Source organism: Pteropus medius, unplaced genomic scaffold, assembly GCF_902729225.1.
Source record: "Pteropus medius unplaced genomic scaffold, Ma_sr-lr_union100, whole genome shotgun sequence".
Classification (NCBI taxonomy): domain Eukaryota; kingdom Metazoa; phylum Chordata; class Mammalia; order Chiroptera; family Pteropodidae; genus Pteropus; species Pteropus medius.
Genome location: NW_024344378.1, coordinates 17,750,417 through 17,774,240, shown reverse-complemented (window position 1 = coordinate 17,774,240; position 23,824 = coordinate 17,750,417). Strand labels below are relative to the sequence as shown.

General features: G+C 36.9%; 2 protein-coding genes across 7 annotated transcripts in view; one reads left to right on the top strand and one right to left on the bottom strand.

Annotated features, from left to right (window-relative positions):
• The first annotated feature begins 13,141 nt into the window (after nt 1-13,141).
• On the top strand, nt 13,142-16,797 carry SFR1 (SWI5 dependent homologous recombination repair protein 1). 4 transcript variants are annotated; one of them, XM_039871277.1, is made up of 4 exons: nt 13,142-13,269; nt 14,028-14,149; nt 14,752-15,162; nt 16,185-16,797. In XM_039871277.1, exons 2-4 carry the CDS (start codon nt 14,054-14,056, stop codon nt 16,371-16,373), a joined length of 696 nt encoding a protein of 231 aa, XP_039727211.1. In that variant the 5' UTR covers nt 13,142-13,269; nt 14,028-14,053; the 3' UTR covers nt 16,374-16,797. The 4 variants fall into 4 exon arrangements, with proteins under 4 accessions (XP_039727211.1, XP_039727210.1, XP_039727213.1 ...); XM_039871276.1 differs by having other exon boundaries at nt 13,171-13,265; XM_039871279.1 differs by having other exon boundaries at nt 13,189-13,335.
• A 3,492-nt stretch (nt 16,798-20,289) lies between these two features.
• Nucleotides 20,290-23,824, bottom strand: part of CFAP43 (cilia and flagella associated protein 43) — an 86,462-nt gene continuing 82,927 nt past the window's right edge. The window contains exons 34-37 of one of the 3 annotated variants that reach the window (XM_039871272.1): nt 23,362-23,526; nt 21,617-21,697; nt 20,835-20,988; nt 20,290-20,648 (exon numbers count right to left, since the gene is read on the bottom strand). In XM_039871272.1, the coding sequence (XP_039727206.1) occupies nt 20,482-20,648; nt 20,835-20,988; nt 21,617-21,697; nt 23,362-23,526 (567 nt within the window). In that variant the 3' untranslated portion in view covers nt 20,290-20,481. The remainder of the gene's footprint in view (nt 20,649-20,834; nt 20,989-21,616; nt 21,698-23,361; nt 23,527-23,824) is intronic. The other 2 variants (XM_039871273.1, XM_039871271.1) reach the window with 2 other exon arrangements.

Below are 23,824 nucleotides of genomic sequence, written 5' to 3'. Positions count from 1 at the left end.
TCATTCAGCAGATTGGCTTCCTGCAGTCCTACCAATCATTCATATCAGTCAACACCTAGAAATGTGCTAGACTTGCCTACTTATCAAGAACAAGCAATAGATAAGTTACACAGAGCCTCAGAGGTTTTTTTTTGAGAAGATGAGTCAAGATTTAATCATTCGCATTTTCCAAAGTTTGAGCAGCTGCCTTGTTCAATCTTGAGCTGTGAATCGCACAGTTCTCTCTTCTTGAGGATGACTGGTGTTGAGCATATGTCCTCTATAATTCCCATTTCTTCTTATTCACACTCTTTGGGATATCTTTATTTACAGTAACTCTAGGAGGTACAGATGTACTCATGCACTCAGAGTATATATCATAAAGTACAGAAGTGTGCAGCAACCAAGATTTTAGGTTTTTTTTTTTTTAATTCTGCTTTTGTAAGGTAGTCCTCCTCTAATGTAAAAGCATATTAGAAGAGGAACAGTTGGACAATCCATGGATATTTTAGTAATGCCTTAGGGTGCCCTAAAAACCAGGACTCTAAAGCCTTAGATAATGGAATGCTGGCAGTAACAGACCACATGATTTTGCAAGTGGTCAAGCATTTATTGAACTGCATAAAACAAAGTCATATCTAATTTTGTCTTATGAACTAGGAGCAATAATACTAGCAAGAAAAGTGACCAAACTACATGTTTAAAGTCTTTACTAAAAATAAAAGCTTATACTAAAACAAATTTTTGTTGAATATAGAATAAACATTTAAAATAAATCAATTTACTATTTCCTCTTAATATTCATTTACTATCTATTCATTCTATCATCCATTAGCAGACACTAAACTTTTAAGAGAAGTATATAGCAAATATATATATATATAATTGAAAGCATTCTGCTTTGATTATATATATATATAAATATATATAATATATATAAATATAAAATATATTTATAATATATAAATATATATATAATATATAATATATAAATATAATATATATATATATAAAATATATATATATATATTTTAATTGTTTTTTTCCTACAAATTTTGAAAAGATCACCCTAATTTTAACTTTACCTGTGAAACACCTTGCACGAACTCACAGAACATTGTTGTTCTACTGGAACAAAATCAGACAGCTTTCTTGTACTGTCCCTGCCACCTGCCTCCATCCTTGGCTTCAAGGTAATCACCAGCAGCATCACCACCTTCACTACCATTACATTGAGTCTGAGTATCTGCCAAGTTCCATATTAAGCATTCTATCTGCATCATCACATTTAATGGAGGAGATATTATTGCTCCATTTTATATATGAAGAAACACTTCTCTTATGGCTTATATGGGCAGATTTAAATCTTATAAGTTGAGATTTAAATCCAGCTGTATCTGACTCTACTGAGCATTTTCTTAACTGCTACTCTATACATCCTTTATGACCCAATATATGGCAAGAGTGGAAAATAACAACCCATTGTATTTTGTAAGCCTGTCGATAAGCCTTTAATCAGGTATTTAAAATCTTCTCAATAATAAGTCAATCACTATATTGCCCATGAAATATCTGTCTCCTGTAATCAGGTTTATATACTTGTAGAATATATTTTACAGAATTAGTTGTAAAAAAAAAGATGTCGATTAAAAATAAAAAAGGAAGAGCTTATTAGGATGGTTGTAAAGATAATAAAAATATAGCTGAAATACCACCTTTTTCTTTCCCCATGAAGCTTTCCTTGACTCACCTTTCTCTAACTCCCCTAGCACTATCCTTTACCCTTAGTACTTTATCTCTCAACTGAATCCCCCAAATCTGCTAACCCTTTTGTGCAGTTGCTGGTGATACACGCATCAAAGACACAGTTCCTGCTTTTAAATAGCTCTTGATAAAATATGTATTATGACACCTACAGAGTGCTATGAAAGAGAAAAGGCATCTAAATAGCTAGAAGATCTGGGAGAGAGGAATAAAAAAAGAATATGGGCCACTGGGAAGAAAAGTGAAAGGGAATGGGGATTTTGATTGATCCTAGTCTTGAGGTGGGAGTAGGAAGAGAAGATGTGTATGTATTCATGTGTGTGCACACATGCACTTGTGTCTTTTAGGCAGAAGAACCAAGCAAAATGATAAGAAGAGGAGCCTGGCCTGTCACGAGAACCGTATGCACATACTTTGAGAAGGCTTGTATACAGGGTGTGTGCTGGGAAATGGCACCAGATGAAGCTAGAAAGGTACGTATAAGCGATTTGGTGAGGAGGAGTTTGGATTTGATCCTGACAAGGGTTGTGTATCACTGGACGATTTTAAGATCTTTAGAAAGATCATCCTGGCAGCAGTGTCGAGAACGAATGGGCCTGGGAAATGGCATGGCATAAGTGGTGTGCGAGTCAGGACGCTCTTGCAGGAATCCAAGCCAGACCAGAGCTTGGGCAGCAGCAGGGATGTGGAAGAGGAGGAGTGAGAGACGAGCCATATTTAGGCAAATAAAATGAATAAATGGGGCAAAATAAAACAGTAATATCAGGTTTTCAGTTAAATAAAACTTATTTATCTTTTTATATTATCCCTGAAATGATTCGCATTTCTCTACCTTTTCCAGAGGTTGTACTACTGGTATGTAGCACGGTTAGCAGAATTAACAGAAGTAGTATTTTTTGTATGCAGCTCAATATATATTTACTTCTTGCTGCACTATCTGACTGGTTTTCCTGAAGCTGAAGTTATGAGTTGATTTCCATGAACTTGACTTAACTTTTACTCCATTCCCTGGCTATATAGTCTGCAAATTATGCTGCCTCTCACAAGAGGATTAGGATAAGAAGTAGGAAAGATAAACCTGTTAAAACCCATCCCATTATGAACAGAGCAACTCAAAAGGCACCACTTCCAAGAGGGCTGGTGGCATCACTATCCAGAAAGGAAGCCCACCTTTAGTATATATTTCTATGATTCCTTGATCGGATGACAGAAGCAACAGTAAGAAATAAGAAACATGCAACTGAAAGGTGTAGATTAGATTTGAGGAACAATTTTCTCCTCAGAGAAGCTGTTCACTATTGATATCGGTTATGCCAAATATTCTTCCCTGGAGATTTTTTTGGGGGATGGTAGTAAAAAAAATACAAGAAATTGACCATTTTAACAATTTTAAGCGTACATTTCTGTAGCATTAAGTACATTTACATTGTTGTACAATCTGATCATCATGTGACCATCCAACTCCAGAATTTTATCATCCCAAACTGAAACTCTGTACCCATTAAGCAAACACTCTCTCTTTCCTTCTCTCCCCAACATCTGGTCACCATTATTCTACTTTCTGTTTCTAGGAATTTAACTACTGTAGATATTTTATATACGTGGTTTCGGGCAATATTTGTCCTTTTGTGCCTGGCTTATTTCATTAACCATAAATATTGTCAAGGTTCATCCATGTTGTAAAATTTAACAGAATTTTATTCCTTTTTAAGGTTGAATAATAGTCCATGATATTTTGTTTATTTTTAATAAAAATAAAATTTAACATTTTGTTTATCTATTAATCTTTTGATGGATATTTGGGTTAATTGTACCTTTTGATTATTGTGAATAATGTTGCTATGAGCATTGGTGCACAAAAACCTGTCTGAGTCCCTGGTAGAATTGCTGGATCACATGTGTGTTAGGAAAAAACCTATTCTTTCCTCCTGTGTGTCTCTCCTTTACTTTCACACTACATCTGACCCTTCTGGTCACCAAATGTATGGATTTATTTTCCCACGCCAAGCGATTTTCTTTGATACCAGCTTGATGTCTTACAATTGAGCTCGATTCTGACACTATCTACCTGGAGATTCCATTAGCTCCCATAGGGTAAGGGCTCGGTCCCATCAGACTGTCATCTCCTGCTTCAGATGCCAATCGCTAGTAGTAGGTCCCTGGGTTCCCCACTACTTCTTATTTGGCTAAAAATGGGAGGTTCCCATGACCCTCTCTCCTTTGGATTTTATTATTTGCTCAAGAACTCAGGGAAACATGTTTACCAGGTTATCAAAGGATATGATAAAGGACACAAATAAACAGCCGATGAAGGGGTACATAGGGCAAGGTCTGAGAAGGTCCTGAGCACAAGAGTTTCAGTCTCCATGGAGTTGAAGTATATCACCCTCTCAGCACGTGGATGTGTTCAGCAACCTGGAAGCTCTTGAATCCTGCACTATTGGGATTTTGTGGAGGGTTCTTCAGGTGAGCAAGATCAGTTATTAACTCTGTTTCCAGCCCTCTCCCTTCTCTAGAGAAGTGGGATTGGCAGGGGTGGGGCTGAAAATTCCAAGCCTCTGATCATGGCTTGGTCTCCTGGTGACAGCCCCTATCCAGGAGCCATCCTAGAGCCCATCCAAAGTTGCTTCATTAGAAGCAAAGCCACTCCTATTACCCAGAAAATTCCAAGGGATTTAGGAGCCCTGTGTTAGAAATTGAGGTCAAAGATCAAAATTTGAACTAAGGGAGGTCATAATGCTCTCATTATGCTTTCCGAGGGTTTCAGGATGCCAATCACTAGTAGTAGTGATTGGTAACTCTGTTTAATTTTTTGAAGAACCACTGTACTGTTTTCCACAGTGACTATAACATTTTACATTCCTATCAGCAATGGAAGAGCTCTTTGAAAGCAGGATTTTGCCTGGAGAGCTTTACAACTCTTTTCCCCAAACCCACCCTTCTTTCACCAAGCCATAAAATTCACTAGCCCTGTTGCTTGTATTGACTGTATTTAGTTTACTTTTTATCAGTTATTTTTTAAAAGAAGGATACATTCAGTAATTTTTCAGTAATTTGAAGGGCACAGTGAAAGTTCTGCCTACTGTTAATGTTCCCTCTGTCCCCTCCCTCTATTAGACTGCTAAGTACCACCCTTCTTACTTTGTTTGGAATTCTCACCTTTCAAGTTACTGATTAAATAATTAATCCATTTGTACTTAAATGTATCCGTTCAAAATGCATTTATTGAGCACCTGTGATAAGCACCAAATGTTAATAAAGGAAGGGCAGTAAAAGTAAGCAGAGTAACCAGGAGTGTGTCCTATCAGATGGGACTTAGCCTGAAGCTCTGGGCTTGGGAGACTGAGACTTAGATGATTTGGGAGGGCTGCTATGAGGAAGAAAAGGTCACTGAAAGAAAAAAATGCTCTGTGTAACAATTTTTTTTCCCCCAGGGCTGGTGCTGACTGAATCCATGTGATAAATACCAATGTGTCCAATTTGTCTTTGTAAACTCTTAAAATATATTTACTTTTCCATCTTCGGCACCTAGAACATCTTCCATAGTATCTTTGTAATGGTTGTTCCTACTGGGAATTTTATCTGTAACTTTCACTCTCTGTGAGCTAATGGTGGGGACTGGTAATTTCAGGTGCACCAAAATGTACCAAGACTAAAATTAGAGCAACTCAGAACTGGAAAAGATCACCTTTCTCTATACAATTTACAGATGAGAAAGCGGAGACTATAGAATTTAACCGAATCTGCCAACTATAGAATTTAACCGAATCTGCCAGCCACAAATCTCCTAGGTCGTTAGTGTCAAGGTCAGTACAGAATTCAGCTGCTCTGACTTGGTTCTATCCCCTGCTGCAGCCATACTGCCAATAGCATGAGCTGTAAACATTACTGTGTATTATTGTAGTCACCAAAACTTGTATTCAAATAAAAATCCCAAATGACTTCCCCATTTTCCTCAATTTAAACTGACAACCCATGATTATGTCATGTTTAGTACGGATTTAACCAACCTCACCTTCATCATCTGTGACCACAGACCACTTCATCCTCAATTCACTGCATTAAGCAACAAAAATCAACAAAGAAAATGTTTGGAATGCTAAAGAAAACTCAAGTAAGTAAAGTCTGTGGCTTTACAGACTTACTCATTTAAAATTTCACCAACTGTAAAATGTGGCTTGTCTAATTTACAGGATATAATTAGGTTTAACCTGATTATTATAATATTCCATCAGACCCATGAAAATACACATAAATCTATAATGCATGTTTACATCTTTATTAGTCATAAAATCTTATATTTTTACAATCCTTTTATTCAATTGTATCAAAGGCCTTAATAACAAAAAGTGTGTATTTCTCACTAAGGAAGAAATTATGATTTTCTCAGAATTTATCCCCAAATAAATGTGCCCAGATTTGGTGGTGTTAGATCTGCTATTTGGATTTCAAAACCCAGGTTAAATCTACAGAATAATTTATAATATGAAGTAAACAAGACTAGTAATCAGTAATCTGTTATAAAAAATAGTGTTTTAAAACACAAGTTTTGTTCTAGTTAAGGGCACATAATAAAGAAGTCTCCCTCCCCTCCCTCCACTCCCTTTCCCTTTCCTCCCCTCCCTTCCTGTCTCCTCTCTTCCCCTCCCTTCCCTTCCCCTCGCCCATTCCTCCCCTCCCATCGCCTCCTCTCCCCATTCTTCCCCTTTCCTCCTCCTTCTCTTCCCTTTCCCTCTCCTTCCCTCTTGTCTTACAAAATTCTTGGCAGTGAATTTTGAACTCTTGAGAACAGATTCTCAAGAGTTATGAATGTAGTTAGCTTGAGCAGCTATTGATTGGGAAGTGATGGGTTTACAAGGCTTGCCTTGAGAGCTACTCATTAGAATGCAAATTTTCAATTTCAGCCTCCTAAGTACTCTCGTTAGTCCACATAATTCTTACCTGTGGTCTTTCAAACTTGTGATAACATGCCATTTTCACTCCTCAAAATTAAGTCACTTCAGGTACTAGCTTGCCGCATCTACTGTTTATAGCCATGACTTTCTTTTTCTGAAATAATTTTTTTCCCTAGAGTTTGTTTTGGGAACTTAATCCCATCCTGAGCACAGAATTCTATCCAGGTTGAGCACATTCTCCTTAAATATTTATAGCAGACAGGGTTGTATTGGTGGGTAAAATTGGTTGGTTGATTCATTCTAAGAACAAATGATTGAAAATAAAATTCCTTATCCCTGTAGACAATTATTGAAATGAAACAAAGTCAGCTTTATATACCTTCAAAACCTGAGGAAAAACAGCTTTGAGTGAAAATAATATATACTTGTGCAACTGCTTTTTTAAAAAGAAATATCTTGTCAAAGATTCAAACTCATCCTTTTCAGGGCAGCCCAATTTTACAAGCTTTATGCTAATTATTTTATATTAAAGATTTGGCAGCTTCACAAAAATTTTAAACTTGTACATACAGGTTCAAAATACCATATTTCAATGGCCCAGAGTTAGGCTAGGAAAGCATTTCAGATAATGCCAACCTGTAGTAATGCTTGTTTTTTTAAACATATGGGCAGCTTATAATTTATAGTTTCATAAGAATTTGCTTAACAAATGTAGATGTGAATAGGTGTCTGCCCTCCAAAACCTAAACCCGTGCTCTCTGGTATCAAGGGATGGTATCTGCCAAATGACACGCTTTCAAAAGTCCGAGACCATCGGTTGACTTCTTTGCCGGCACATCTTTGCTGGTGAGTTTTATCCCTACATTTGGTATAAATCCCACTCAGGGCAGATCTCAGCAACATAGAGGTTGAGTTTGCACTATCCAGCATTCAAAGAAGGGCATAGATTCATAAGTTATAACAGTATAAGGAAGAGAGTAAACAGCACGATGGAGATAAAGACTAAAGCCATCATTTCCATGTACTATGGAGTACTGGAAAACAAGTAACTGTCTCTTGATTTTAAAAATGATAAAAGAGAGGCTCATAAGTGACTGTAAGAAGAGGATAATTTGACTCAAAGCTAGTCACTTACATCAAGTGAAAAATTGCTGAGATGACGTAGCTATTTCAGGTTCTGGCTCATTGCATCTACTATTTGATATCCATTAATTCCTTTTCCTGAAATTTTCTTCCTAGAGTTTATTCTGGGGATTTAACCCCATTCATAGATGCTATATTAATAACCAGAGTGGTCCATAAAGGGAAATTTGGGGAAGTGGGAGGGTTGGGAAGAGTTTGAATTAAAGATGTACATTGTTGAAGGAAAAGTATCGTCTGTCTTAATCTTGTGTTAATGAAGTCTAAATAGCTGGATGAAGTCTTGGAGGACCATGTCAAGGTGAATATAGCTGTATTCTATCCATGGGAAAGACATATGTTCACTATAAAAAATAGTGATAGCATTTGTCACTTGAGGGTCACCAATATCATAATTAAACTTCACACATTATTTTTGCTAGCCAGACAGGTATGACACAAGTGGAGAGCTGGGTAATATTGATGTCACTGAGGAGCTGTGTAATTTAAAGACAGTGTAGGGGACATGGGTTCTAGGCACTATCCTGCAGGTAGAAGGGAGAGGATCAAGGCAAAGATGCCTTTGGTCAAGCCATCTCCCCTATCTTTGATCATGCCTCTCCAGTGGATTCTCCCTGGTGATTCAGACCTGCGGGTCAGGAGCTCTGCATTCGGTGGGTTTGGTACTGATCATTAAAGGTCTATGATGAAAATCTAAGACATTTTATGTTGACTGGGAAAGGGATTAAGTTTCAATCTAGCTCTCAGATCCTGAACTGGGCCAGGAAACTCCTGATTCTGGCTAATTCACGGATTTTTCTCTACTATTATACTTATCATCAAAGTTTGTCAACGGGTGGAAGAGCAGACGCAAAAAGACCAAAAGGGTCTTAGAACGTGGTAGAATGGTCTCTTAATTCCTTATTTTCTTGGTACCATTAGAAACCCTTGCTCCTCCATCTAAAAAACATCACCAAGAAGAAACCTTTTATTTTTTTAGGACCGAAACAATATGAGAGGCAAGGGTTGAAAGAAAACTGAGTTGACTTCTTTACCAGCACTTTAACCAGATTTCAAAATAGCACTGTGAAATTATCTTGGAAGTTTTTATCTTTCAAACTTCAGCTAGTTAAAGATGATTGTAAGACATGTTCTGTTACTTAAGAATTTACTGACATCTAATCCTTTTTTTTTCTCTGAATGAATGCAGTGGTGACATTTTTGAGTTAGTAAAAGATCTGAGAAAGATGTGGCCCTGAGCAATACTTTTATTACCATTACTTTTCCACAATCTAATTCCTTTGCTACGACCCTCCCACCTACACACACCCTACCCACTTCTCATCATTATTAATCTAACCTGAATCGCTCTATTCTTCTCTAAGAGAACACACCCTAGTAATAGCAATGAATCAGACACTCCTGCTTCTCTGGTCTCTCATGGAGTTGGCAAAATGCCAAATCTGAGAGAATAAAAGGAAAAGAACTTCAAGTGAAAGGAACTTTTAGGCGTTTGGTTCAGTATATTACCCTCGATATCATTTACTGGATAAATTTTCTAGTGGTGGACAGATTTTTATCACACTAGTATTATTGACCATTCCCAAAACTCCATGCTCCTAAGTCGCCATCCTACTCAGTGAGGCCACTTTTCAAGTATGCCTAATTAGCTAAGTCAAGGGCTCTTTCATGTTGAGTTTGAAAATAAAATTCTTTTCTGTTTAATTTGGCTAAATACATAATATTAAATGGTTTACCCACAAAGGTCATCCTGTGATAACAAAGTCTTCAACATTCTCTATGAGTGAATCAATTATACATGATCAAATTCCATATGAGATCTTTAGGTAACAGAAAAGAAATAGAAATAGTTTGTCAGTTATTCTCAAAGGGAAATTTATAAGATGACAGAGTACTAAGACATTTTCTTTACCAGGGAGATAGGTCTATAAGATGAGACTTGAACACATGGCAAGAGAAACCTAGAGGAGAGTTTTTTAAGGCAATTTTCAAATTATATACAAATGTCATGAGAAATATTAAAAGCCAATTAAGAAAATTTAGTAGATTATTTTGTTAGAGATTTGTATTAGATTTAGTTTAACTTGTCTTAATGAACATTATAAATCAACTTATTCATGTGGATTCTGCATAATTTCTCACCCATGTGGATTTAAATCCTGGTTTTAAAAGTGTTTATTTATAACTGTTTTTTAAAACACCTATGAATGTTGTAGCCGCCAGCCCCCGAAAGACACACGGACCACCAGAAATCAGTGAGTTATAGGAAACATGCTCTTTATTCAGCCAGCTGGGTCTGCCAGGGGTACGCAGAGCCCAAATTAAGCAGCCTCGAAATGTAGAGGTACAGGGTTTTTAAGCCCTAAATCCCATTCCTCATTCTGTCTTAAACACAAAGGTCTATTTTTCTCCTATTCACTACCTGTCAACCCACTGGTCAGGTGTGCAAGCGGGGGTACAGAAGCAGAAAGCTTATTGTTAGAATGTTATGTTCCCATGGGTGATAGCCTATGTTCCCATGGGCGATAGCCAAGCAGTAATTTTCCAGCCAGTACATGAATACTAGCTATGTCTGCATGATATACAGTTTTCTTTTGTCAATACAGAAAAGTCAATGAAATAGAATTTAGATCATCCTGAGATTACTGTTAAGATTTTAAAAATAATGCTAAAGCAAGAATTTAAGAAATAAATTACTGAAATAAAACTTTAAATTGCGGCATAAAAGGTGTGTATTTGTATAGAGAAAGAGAAAGAAGAGAGGCAGGGAGAGGGAGACACTATTCGCTATACTCTTCTTGCTATTAAAAAAGAATAAAAAGCCTCATAAAGATTTTTAGGTCTACGTCATCATCCCACCAACAATAATCACAGACAAGAGAAAGCACTTTACCACTCCCTGATGAATAACAAAGTGGCTAACTGTAGCCTTGGGTATTAAAGAAGTTTAAAAACACACAGAAAAAGCCTGCCTTAGGTTGATATTAAGTACAATTATTATCGAATTCTAGTCCTCAAATTGCTCTCCATGGTAGAGTCCTTGCCTTCTGGCTCTCTGGGGCAGTATTTTTCCTGCCCAGAAAATTTCTTATGAAACATATAATGTTTTATGTCAGAAACACCAAACTCCTTAAAGGTCGATAGCTTTTAGGCTCCTAGAGACATGAACATGTTTGCTAGGCTTTATCTAAAAGTACGATGAAAACTATAGGGGCTATACTCCAAATCCTTTATACTAAATTGAGAGCGGAAGGTATGTTTCCATTTTGGTATGTGACAGGAGTAAGTAAAATACAAACTTATGTATGGGAAGATCATTCCCTTCTAACAACACATGGAAGTCAGCAATATAGGTCAACAAATGCACATTTGAAATACAGGTTTTTCTGAGTACTTATACTGAAGTTCTTTGAAAATCTGGCTAAACCAATCCCATTTTAATACACCAGTTCACATAATTGGCAAGTCAGAACATTTGCAAGGCAAGATGTTGTTTCTCTTTATATAGCCAGCAAAAACAGCTCTCAGCTTAGGTTGTAATGATAAAAGGATTTTGGAGCAGCTGATTTTAGGGAATCATAAAAACAACCCAACCTTATGCCCCAAAGGATAAAGAACATGCAAAGTCTGCACTGTGCTTCTAGTCAGGATTCTGCTTTTTTCAGTGTGAGTAACTGATGCCGGTAGATGAGTAAAGGGAGAAATAAATGTATAGACTAAAACCTGTGGCTTGGTTAGGTGAGTAACACCTGTAAAACAAAATCATGAGTTCTCTTTTGTTTTGTAAATTCCTTGAGGTTAATTTATGTAATTTTTGAAAAATTAAGAGGGAGTGGAATACATATTATTGCGGAAGCTCCAGGTTTTCTGCTATTCATGACTTAAATTGTGAGAGATCTATCAGATCACAGCACCTTTAAGAAAAATCTGAGCCCTTTTTGGGGGAGGTAAGTGAAGGGATGGAAGAATTATTTGATGGCTTCCTTTAAATCAATTAGGGAATGGTGAATATAGTCGCATATATAAAATAATAACTATGGAGTGCTTTCTAGATACCTAGTGCTGTTCTCATTGCCTGCAACGAATTCTCACTTAATCCTCCAGTCCCTAGGTCGATATTATTACCCCCATTTTACTCACAAGGAAACCAAGGCACAGACAGTAAGTAATTATAAAGCACATAAAATAATGGTGCCAGGATTTGAACCTAGGCAACTTGATTCCCACATTTATGTCTAATCTCTGCATTAGGTTGTCTTCAGGTTCTGTATTTATATTCGACTTCTGAGGATTTGGTTAAATTCTTCTGGGTCCTGTCTACTTATAAACCACTGTCAGATAGATGTTAGTAAAGAGACATGCCAACATTTAAAGTGGCCATTCACTAAGACGGAAAACCCTGGCCCCTTAAAATTCCCAACTTCCTCATGACTCAGAAATTATTCAGCTGTCTTTCCCTAAACGCAGTGCTCCACTCAATTTAGTTAACTTTGTTGTTGCACAGCAACAGAACATCTCCACACAGGAAACGAAGAGGTTATTTTAGACTTAGGATGTCGCTGCCCAATATTCAGCAAGAGCCATGTTTGCTTCAAACATCTGAATTCTGAACCAATATAATCTTATTTAGGGGTTTTTCTACTTCCTGTATCGCACCACAAATTTCATTGGGCTACATTTTCTCTCAGAATTGACTAAGAGATTTAAAACCAAGCCAAGGAAACTAAAATTTGTGGTAGATAACGGTAGAAAACCTGTGACTGGACCGCCGAGTTTGCTGCAGCAAAGGCTATAAATGAGCTCAAGTGCACGGCCGGGACTCTTGGAGAGATTTCTGACATGTTGGATTCTCCAAAGGCCACATAACGCAGCGCTGCTCTTTTGTGGTCTCTGCTTTGGAGAGTGTACAAGCTGTAAATTTAACACACTGCTGGCCCAGCTGCTTTTGATCTTGACAAGTCTGAGGAAAGGGCTTTGCTGTGGCAAGCAAGCAGACGAGACAAACCCGAGCCAGCAGAATAGGAGGGGCATTCTCAGTTGTACTTCACAAACACACAAAAACAAGAAAGCCGGAAGGAAGGCTTTGCATGGAAAGAGGAGGGAGGAGAAGCCGCGAAGAGAAGGGCGCTCTAGCTAGGATGCGTCAGTTGTTCAGAAGTCCAGCCCGGCACGCCCCGGACAGGGCCGAGGCTCGCGGCTGCGCGCGGGCAGTCCCGCCTCTCCAGGTCGCTGGGCGGAGCAGTGTCGCGCGCGTCGGTCAACCTGGCCAATCACGTGCCTCTGTCGCCGCCCGCGTGGCCCCGCCCCGCCCTCGCCCTTGCGCGAAGTCTCGAGGCCGCGCGCGCGCGCAGTCCGATCATTCTCGGGCGCTGGGAGTTTTACCGGCCAATCGCACGTCTCTTCCGCCTCCCTTGCGGCCCCGCCCCTGGAGCGGGCGCGCTCACGGCCGCGGCTGCGCGGGGATTTTGCGCTCCAGGGATAACGGAGGGAGGTAGTGTACCGGTTGGCGAGCAGTTGCCCGAGAGCTGGATTGCTTCGGGGTCGGCTGCGCAGTCGAATAGGGCTCCCTTTCCGCGGTTAGGGGACTTCTCAACCGCACCTCAGGCTTGGGGTCTCTCAAGGGCTGTGTGGGTTTTATGCAGTGATGGGAGGGAAGGGAAGACTCCTCCCTCTGTTTCCCCGTAAAGTTGATGCCTTTGTTTGAGGAAACAAACTTAAAGTGTGCGCTCCTTTTCAGGATCTATTCGCTGCTTACACTAAAATGATGCAGGCAGCCGTGAATTTATCTGCTCTTGTGTTTCTTATCCATGAGCCTCGGAGGGTCATTGTTTCCAGTCACAGCTTTTAGAATTTAGGGTAGTATGACAGGTCAGATCATGTTCTGAGTCAAGATCTTATATTTCATTATGAGGCTGGTGTAGCGAAATGATAGAATTCCTGACTATCCAAAGTCGTTCTTTTCCCCAACCTCTATAAGGCAGATTTTGAGGATGTTTTGTTAAAAACAGTCTTGTTTATATGAGACGCTAGCTCATTTGAAATGAAAAACATAGTCACTATGTGGACCACAACTTTAGGAGGGTAAATGGAAAACGACATCAAAAAGCAAGAATGAAACACAACTAAGTGAAAGGAAGTTGCTGGTTTGCTTATGTTACCTACAAGAAAAAATTCTTTGGTAAAAATTGAGGAACATATAGAGGTGTGGGTTAATTTGATTTCCATTTTGTGATTATTTTTGGTTTTTAGAGGTCAACCAAGATTTTATTTTCAAGATGGAAAGCTCTTCAGACTCCGCGGTGATTTTACCTAGCACTCCACGGGCCTGTGCCAACCCACCATCTCCCCATACAAGTAGTTCAAGAAAACAAGTATGAAAATCTTTGTCCTTTCAGTGGATCGATTCTATATTTCTAATTATTGATTGTGGCAGTGGTGGTTTTAAGTCTACCGAAGATAGTTAATTAACGTGTAGCAATAATAAGTAGGTATTAAATAATTTTAGGTATTCTAAGATAATGTATTTGACCTTTCCCCATCTCCAAATTTTCATCATCTTGAATCAATTATTTCATTTAGTTTCAGATTATGTTATTGGATTACAAATTGAAGTAGTTTGAGTCTGCATTGTTAGGAAGGTCTTTATGACAGGATCAAGGCCTTTGCCTTAATTTGTAACTGAAGCACTCAGAGCAGGTCTGGCATGTTCTTGTTGCTGAACAAATGTTTATGATTACTGGGATAAGTGTCTCAACACTGTTTTAGAAGAGTGCTGACTTTGCTAAAATAAAAAGAATAAAAGTAATGGAGCTTCTAGGAATTAAAGACAGTTTGTGATGGTTAGTTACTTTAGATACATGGGGACAGAAAGCCATCTAGTGGTATGTACTGTAGAAATGTGAGGCCTTTATTTGTAGTAGATTATATCAGGAATGTTTTTCTTGGTTAATATTATTGTTTGTGCCTTTTACAGCCTATGAGTGCAACACTTAGAGAACGGTTAAGGAAAACTAGATCTTCATTTAATTCCTATTACAGTGTGGCAAAACGTCTTAAAATAGACAGTGACGAAAATGATCAGACCTTTTCAGAGAAACCAGCATCTTCAACAAAAGAAAACTGTTTGGAATTTCAAGAAAATTTTAAACACATAGACAGTGAATTTGAAGAAAGTATGTGTCTGAAAAATACCTTCAAGAATATCGGTACAAACGAATCTAAATCACTTGATGCTGAGTCTTGCAGTGGTCTCAGTAATGACTGTATGAATGAGAGTCTTCCCAAACAAGGATTAAATGAAGAAAAAGCAAAATTGGTGAAGCAGATTCAAGAGAAAGAAGACCTTCTTCGGAGGCTAAAACTAGTCAAAATGTATAGATCAAAGGTGAGAATAATTTCAGAATCATTGCATACTTATTAAAAATTTTTTTAAATTTTTTATTTTTAGATAAATGCTAGGAATGTCATTTCATAAAGAGAAAATTAGCACAATTAGCAATAAGCCAAGTATCCAGAAACCTGGCTTCCAAAAACTTTTAACTCAAATATAAGTCAGATTTAGAGTAGAAGAGGCCTCAACACCAGATACAACTTTTTAGAAGTCTCAGCTCTCAATTACTATGCAGTTGAAATTTTTCCAGCCTGTAGCAATATTAGAAGTATCAAATGTTAGATGTAAGTATAATGAGAACAGAAATGACAGCTGACAGTGAATGATTTTAAAAAGCTAAAAATAGGCTCAGAGAATACATAAAAAATATTTCTAGTAACCATCTGTGTTCTTCTGAATTATTAAAAGTTTTCAAGGATTTAGTTTGAGAAAGCGACAATTAAATACCAAATATATTAGATTTTAGATTTCAACCCAGTTAGGTTGACTTAAATAGAACTTGGGCACTTGGAAGAAGATAACTCTTTCTTACCTGGATTGTTCATGTATAGGTAGTTGCCCCTTCTACCCAGCAATATGGAATAAATGATGGAATAGTGTATTTTATTTGCTCTCTTGAATTTTTAGGATTTTTCTAAATATAACTGCTTTAGCTTGAGATAGGGAATGTTGAAAATATTTTTAATTTGAATAGTCTCATTTTTTTAAAGTACAACTGTAATAGAAAAAGTGAATTTCTTTTTACCTGTATCGTTGCGTCTCTCCATGATTTTGTCTGATTTAATGACTGATTTTTGCTTAGACCAAACAAAATAGCCGTAGAACTCGATTTGAGTGTCATTGTATCCATTTTATTTAAAACCACCCTATTTTTTTCTCCTGGGTAGAAGTCCCATTCATGACCAAGTGTGTTACCCTTTAAACCTACTCATTGACTGATTTAACAGCTTTCATTAAGTTAAAATAAGGTGCCTATCTAGTTACTGACATACATTTGTATTTTTTTCCTGTTTCAGAATGACCTGTCTCAGTTACAGTTGTTAATAAAGAAGTGGAGAAGCTGTAGCCAACTGTTGCTTTGTGAATTGCAGTCAGCTATGTCTGAGAACAAGAAACTCAGCCTTACTCAGTTGATAGACCACTATGGGTTAGATGATAAGTTGCTACTCTATAACAGAAATGAAGAAGAATTTATAGGTGTTTAATCAATATGTTTTTCTCTAGAATATCTTTGAGAATGACAACTGAAAAGATACTTATACATTTGAAAGGGAAAATATAAACCATTAGGGCTTATAGAAAGATATCTTGATGAACATTGATTTAGGGCACTCTGTTATGTAAATATAAACTAAGTTCTAAAATGAAGATTTACTATTAAAAAAATATCATGTTTTAAAAACTAGGCAGTTTTGGAAATCACTTGTAATACACTGTTTTGTTTATCGTGGTAAAAAAAAAAAGTTTTAATGTTAAAAAAACAGTCCAATATGGTAAATGTCTAAACCTAAACTGTTCAAAAAATGCTTGCCTCTGTCCTAAGTTTATGAACCTTGTTTCCATCCATTTACCACATATTTCCATCTAGATGGTCAAGCAGGTAATTAAACTTACATGTCCAAAATTATATTCTTCCTGTCTCTTCAAATTTATTTCTTGTATTCCTTATCTCATTTAGTGAAATGACCATCTCTTATACACAACCACATCTCCTCCTCTCCCATTTCAAGGCATCAGGGCCTACAAGGCCTTTCATTTACTTTTCTAGCTTTATCTATAAAATAGATTAAACTTAGAGTGTCTACTTAGTTCACAGTTACGCCTCAGGCAGAAACCCACCTTCATAGGGTTTTTCTGGCTGCCATGTTGTATACAAGGTTACTTGTCATCCTGGCCATATACAGAAATATGATCCAAGCTGGCCCAATCTCTGAGAATTTGGAATTGTGCTTGGGAAACAAAAGCTCATCTCTTTACACTATTCTATGTAAATTTGGGAGCAGAAAAGCTGTATTTCTAGTCCTTCCTGAGGGCTTTCTGGATTTCTGCTTTTGAGTCCTTTTAAGGGCTAAAACAGCTTTAGTTTAAAAACAAAAACAAAACTTAAGTACTTTTCTACTAGTAGGCCCCCCTCCTCCAAGTGCATCTTACTTTTAGACCAGTCTCTCCCTATGATCTAACAAACTGTTAATATGCGTCATAGCAGGAGACCCATTCTAATTGTCAGTGCCCATGTTAGTAAACTCTCTTACCTGGCTCCTATCTGCCCCCAACCCCAAATTCCTGCCTTCCAGATACTGTCATTGTCATTGGCTTCTATGAACCCAAGAAGAATGGTCCAGACCTCAAATGAGCCTCCCCTGGCCCTGCAATTCCTAGATGGGGCACCCTTGGGGAGCTGTGCTGTTTTGTGCCTGCCATCCTTCATCACTGCTTGCTGCTCAGCCAGAGGGCCTAAATGTGGCATGGGTGCTGGCATTTCGCTGCAGCTGCCCACTGCTTACTAGCACATCCCCTGGAGTCACCCTTACATGGTCACTTGGAGGAACTACAGCATCAGTGGGAGTGTGGTTCTGGGAGAGTTGGGGAGAGCAGATGGGGGCATAGTAACGGGCATTTCAAAGGCATTGGCTGGGTGCTGAGAGCTCCAGCAGCACAGTGGGCACGCCAGCAACAGGAAGTGGGTCATGGAATATGGATCAGAATTATGGGAGAGTTTGGGGCCTAGGGATGCCCATAAGGTGCCCGCCCCCTTTTAAAATAATTTCTGTTGAATTTCAACTCCATTTAATGAGATACATTTACAGGCATTCCTCAGAGATATTGTGGATTTCAGTTCTAGACCACTGTAGTGAAGTGAGTCATGAAGTTTTTGGTTTCCCAGTATAATTTGGTTAACTTTGGCACAAGAGAGAGACCTAGTTTTTGGCCTGTTTCAGCTTTCAACATGCCTCCCTCACTATGCTTTTCTACCTTTTGATTTAAAATGAGAGATGTGTGATTTCATTTGAACACTTGAAGGCCATTGTAGGATAATTAATTGGCCTAATTAAAATGTGTCTCAGGGAACAGGGAAGCCCAAGAAAGGAATAGCTAGTCTGTGGAGCAGTCGGAATGCCCACATTTATCCATTAAGTTCACTGACTTTATATGGGCACTTCAAAACAATTACAACAGTAACACCAAAGATTGCGGATCACCATAACACAATAATAATAGTGAAAAAGTTTGCAATACTGTGAGAAGTACCAAAATGTGACACGGACAGGAAGTGAGCATACGCTGTTGGGAAACATCATACCAATAGACTTGCTCAAAGCAGGGTGGCCACAAACCTTCAATTTTGTAAAAAATGCAGTATCTGTGAAGCACAATAAAGCAAAGTACAATAAAAAGGAGGAATGCTTATATTAAAAAACAGTGAATAACATTCATAAAAAATATTTCCTTTGTGTCAGTTTAAAAAAGTATGTTAACTCATTTGAGTATTAAATTACCAACATCTCAGTTTTCAAGTTGAGGAAATTGAAGATTAAGTAGTTATTTAAAAAAGTAATTATTTAAAACTGAAGTGGCAGAGCCAGGATTTGATACCAGGCAACCCACCAGCAGAGCCCTGCTCTTAAGTCCTATGCTTAAAGCCATCCGATGTTTAACCTAATTACATTTCTTAATAATATAGATAATATTTTAAAGGGCTATAAAAATATGAATGTATCTGCTGTTCAGCAGAAGCTATGAGGAATCAGTACCATGGACAGTATCAAGACTAGGCTGGGGTGCATGACCCATGTGCCCTTCGAAAGCCACCCCCCCAAACGAGAAGGTTCCTCCTATTGAAAAGTGCTGCTACTAGAATACAGCCTGGGGGGAAGAGATTCCTGCTAACCTCCACTCTATCCATGCCTCAAAGCTGCAGCATTCACCCAAGGTGGCCACTAAGAAACAGAAATCAAACAGGCTAGTGGTTAAGACCTGGGAATCCACAGAGCATTATCTAGTATAATTTATGGCATTGACTGTTAACAAATGGAGACTCCAGGCAGCTAATTTAGGTGACATGGAATTTGTATCACCAGAAAAAAAAACAAAAAAAAGCCTAGTATATCCATGGTTGACTCACACCAACAGGACAGAGAACGTCTGACAATCCCATCTTAAGTACAGAGTATTCGTACTCTTCACATCCTCCCCGCCCCACCCCGCAACAATCCCTCTGTCAGAGATAATTTTGAAGGACCCTAGATGTAGGAAATATTACCAATAGGCACTTCCCTGCTGAATCAGTTGAACTGACTACTTCAGGAGTTATTCTAGTTCTAAGGAGGGGGATCACCAAAAATGTTGGTCCCATAATTTCTCTTACCTTTCCTATATGGCATTGATAAGCTGTGCTACTATCCTGGTAATTTCTAAATAGAAGAATTGAAATCTAAAGATTTTTTTCTAAATAGGTTTTATAATAATTCTCTTGCTTTACCTACACCACTATACACTGGACATGGTGTTGCAGATTAAACTTAACAATTCACAAATTGCAGAACAATGAGACATTGAATCACTTAGAGATTGTGGTCATTGATCCCAATTGTTTTGGAACGCAGCAGGCCACAGGCTATGGAAGGGCAAAACAGTTTTCTGACCAGTTAATCTCATTATTTAATTATTATCATCTACATGAATACAGCAATAAACTTTCCATGGAAATCAGAAAATACTTTTTTTCTGTTTGCTAAACCTTGTTGGGTAGGGCACAAAATTGAGTTCTGTTACAATGAATGTGAAATGTAGAAGATTATATTTATGCAGAAGAAAATATGTTGAAATTTACAAATGATTTAAGACTTAGTAAAAGCAAACAGTTCAGCTTGTTCTCATTACTAGAGAATCTTAAACATTCTGGTCAATTTTTTTTCTGAGAATAGAAGAAATGCTTATTAAAGAAAACTTGTGAAATATAGAAAAGTATAAAAATCATCCATAGTCTCATAACTTTTCTGATAATTTTATGAAATCAGAAATGCCAGTAATGGCTAAGAATAATTTCTTTTTGATCAAATTAAGACTAAATAAACAAAATATATCTTGAACACATTCTGAGTTAAAATTTTGTTCATTCTTGAAAACAATTCATGATATTTTATACATTTATTCATGGAGGACAAACATTTATAGTGATTAAGGCTAAAATCAAATGATTTTCTATTAAAAATATGCAACTGAGAAGAGACTCTACTTAAATTTCCTGATATGAAAGAAAAAAGACATTTTAATCAAATGAAATTTTTCAAATGATTGATTTGGCCTTGTGCTTTACATTGGAACAAGAGCAGGAAATGTTTTCATCCTTAATCTTTCAACTTCAGCCTGCAGTATTGAAATCTGTTCAGCTTGTTTTTTTGAAATATTTATTAACTTTTGTTGTTGCATCATGTTTTCATATCGTTCTTTGGCAATCTTTTCACAAGTCAGTGTAGACCCTATCCCAAAAATGAAAGAGAAAGGAATTAGTTGGATTATTATTTATACTTTCAAATATAAAAATAGCACTCAGAATCAATTAAGCATGTGGAAGAAATTGTGGTAGTTTATAACAACTATAGATTTCAGGAATATTGATTACTTTTAAAGAAACTTACAGTTGAGTAAAGAAAAAATATGCTTACCCAATGCATTACAGATATCTTTTCTCTCAGAGACAGCAACCAACTCTTCTCGTAAATTGCAGCTTAGGGTATAATTTGCTATATCTTTTTGATTGCTGAACCTTCCCAGTTTTTTTAGTAGTTTTTTGCAGTTTTCCACATTTTTTTTGTGAGTCTGAAATGTTTGTTTCCATGATACCCATGAAAGTAATTTTGAAAAAAATATATATTATAAGGATGTTCTTAAATTTAAAATGTATTATCATCATTAAGATATCGTCTTATTGCCATGTCTCTAGTGCTTAACATAATGCTCGCACATGGTAGGTACTAAATTATTTGTTGAAAGATAGAATGAAATGTTAATACCAAATTTTAGAAAAAATCTTGTATATTCTTAAAAATGATAAAAGATAAACACATAGCTTTGTGATTACTGTTTTCATTTTATATATGCTACACAATCAAAACTGAGCATTTATTAAGTAGTTATGAAAAAACAAAGCCTTTACAATGACAAAGCAAGACTATCAACCCTTCTATTACACAAATCATAATAGGAAATTTGTACACTCAGATATCTCCCAAGGGGTTAATTCTTATATTAAAAGAAATGCTTCAGTCTACCAGACTTGTTTTGGTTGTAAAGACATCATTCAGGGATCTCTAATTACATTCTGAATATCAGTAAAGGACCAAGATTTTTTTAGGTTCTGTTTGAATTCATGATTTGGAACACTATTACTTTGTTCAAATGAATCACAACTGTTGGGATTATAATGATAAATATCTTTGAAACCTACCTTATCTAAAACAGCAATGGTTTGCTCCATAATTCCAATCTGAATGGCAATCATAGTCTCATAGTTTGGTTCAGTTAGATACTTTGGGAGAAGAAAAAACACCATATATGTAAAGATATTTTTCTCTATTTCTTTCAATAGGTAACTTTATAAAGATTATCTTAGTTTTGAAAGTTACGGTTTTCATAAAAATTATCCATCTAAGTTAAGATTGATTTGACTTTTTGTGCCATAATATTTACTTGTATTTAGCCACTGATATTCTCACCTATATGCTAATAATTACAAATGCCTAGAGTTTATTTTCTCATTAATTCATTAATTCACTTAGTCAATTCACCAAATATTTATTGTCTCATTTGAGTCTCTATTAACAGTGAGCCAGTGAAAGACACTGAGGAAAATACAAAGATAGATAACATGATCTACCCTCAAGAAAAAGAGAACATGTAGAATTGATTAGTTGCCAGAAAATATGTCAAGTGACATGCAGATTCAAAGGTGGTTTGAGATGGGATGTGGATTCTCTGGACTGGGGAAATCAAAAGGCTTTATGGAGGAGTTGGCATTTAAGCTAGACCTTGAAAAATAGATAGATTTAAGATGTAAAAAAAAAAATGAGGAAAGATATTCCAGGTAGAAGAAGTAGGCACAGACATAGAATCCTAGAAAACAGTAATCAGTTTGGTTTAAGAATATGGATATATAAGAGGAACAGTGGGGATGAATTTGAAAATTTTGGTTGAAAGACACTGAGCACGCACCTAAGGATTTCATAATTCATTTGGCGGATAAGAAGTGGCAGTTTAAAATGTTTGAGCAGAGTAGTAATGTTATTAGAGATGAATAGGAATATTAACCTGATAGTGGTATATAGTATAGATTAGATAAGAGAAGACCCAAGGTCAAGAGACCAGTTAGGAGATTATTATAAAATAGTCTAAAACACTGAAAAGGAAGTCCCAAGCCAGGGTAAAGGCAGTGGAGATCGAGAATGAGGGAATAAATAGATAAACTAGGCAAGACTTGGAAGGCAAGGCAAAGAGGGTTCTTAAATATGACTACAACTTTAAGCTTGAGTGAATGGCTGAAAAGAACAGAAATAAGCAATTAAGAAAAGTTGATATGGGGAGGCGGGAAATATAGAAATAGAGCTTGAGGGAGGTCAGGGCCTGAGAGCCTGGATTGGAATTGGAATTAAATTGGAATCCAGAGAGCTTGGATTAGTCTATTAGAAGTGATCATTGAAGTTAGAAAAATAGAGATCATCAAAGGAGAAGTTATGGAAAGAAACACAAACAGAGCCAATGGCAGAATCTTAAAGAATATTTAAGAGTTAGAAGCAAATGAGAAATCAGTAAAAGAAGCAGAGTAGTCTGACATGTTAGAAGAAAATCAGGAGAAAACAAAGATAATTAAAGCTGAAGGAATGAATAATTAAGATCGTCTAATGCTATGGAGAGTCGAGGGGTGGTGATGACTGGGAAAGGGACCACTGGATTTGACAATCAGGAAATTTTGGTGAACTGCAAAATAGAGTTATACAACTGCATGAGTCACAAAGAACTGAAGGCAGCAAATGCAAATTACTGAGAGAAAAAGACAAAATTCACAGACACACTATGAAATACTACTGGTTTAGAATATACTTGATATCACAAAGGCTTCTTATTAACTATTGGTTGAATGAATAAATGCATTAATGAATGAAATTAAAATTATATAGTGGGGTAGAGAGAACTTACTTTTTGACGTTCTCTTGAAAAAAACAGCATCTGAATATCCCAAGCCTTCTGATTTAGATCTTCCATTTCCATTTCCATTTTCTTATGATCCCACTCAATCTGAAATATTCCTTTGTGGACATCTTTACTTTCCATCATGCTAGCAATTTTCTTTTGTCCTTGAGTCTTAAAAAGAAAGGCACATTCTGATATTCATATAATATGATTCTGCATAGAGAATAGAACATTTGAAGCTGGATGCTATTATTAGAAAATACTTGGATCACAGAGACAATTTTATCTTCTTTTATAAAATGTAGCAAATATTTAAAAAATTACTTGGCAAAAATCTGATCACTATAAAGCATGATAGTTACTAAACAGAAGGAATATAAGATGCATTTGAATGACATAGCCAATTTACTTTATATGTCAATGATTAGGCAGGAACTCCTTTTGCCATCATCAATCTGTCAATCTGTAT

Excerpts from the sequence above, each read along its gene's own strand:
- SFR1 (XM_039871277.1), top strand. The coding sequence starts at position 14,054 with ATGGAAAGCTCTTCAGACTCCGCGGTGATTTTACCTAGCACTCCACGG. Across the intron at positions 14,150-14,751 it reads CAAGTAGTTCAAGAAAACAA|CCTATGAGTGCAACACTTAG; the intron begins GTATGAAAATCT and ends TGCCTTTTACAG. Across the intron at positions 15,163-16,184 it reads TCAAAATGTATAGATCAAAG|AATGACCTGTCTCAGTTACA; the intron begins GTGAGAATAATT and ends TTCCTGTTTCAG.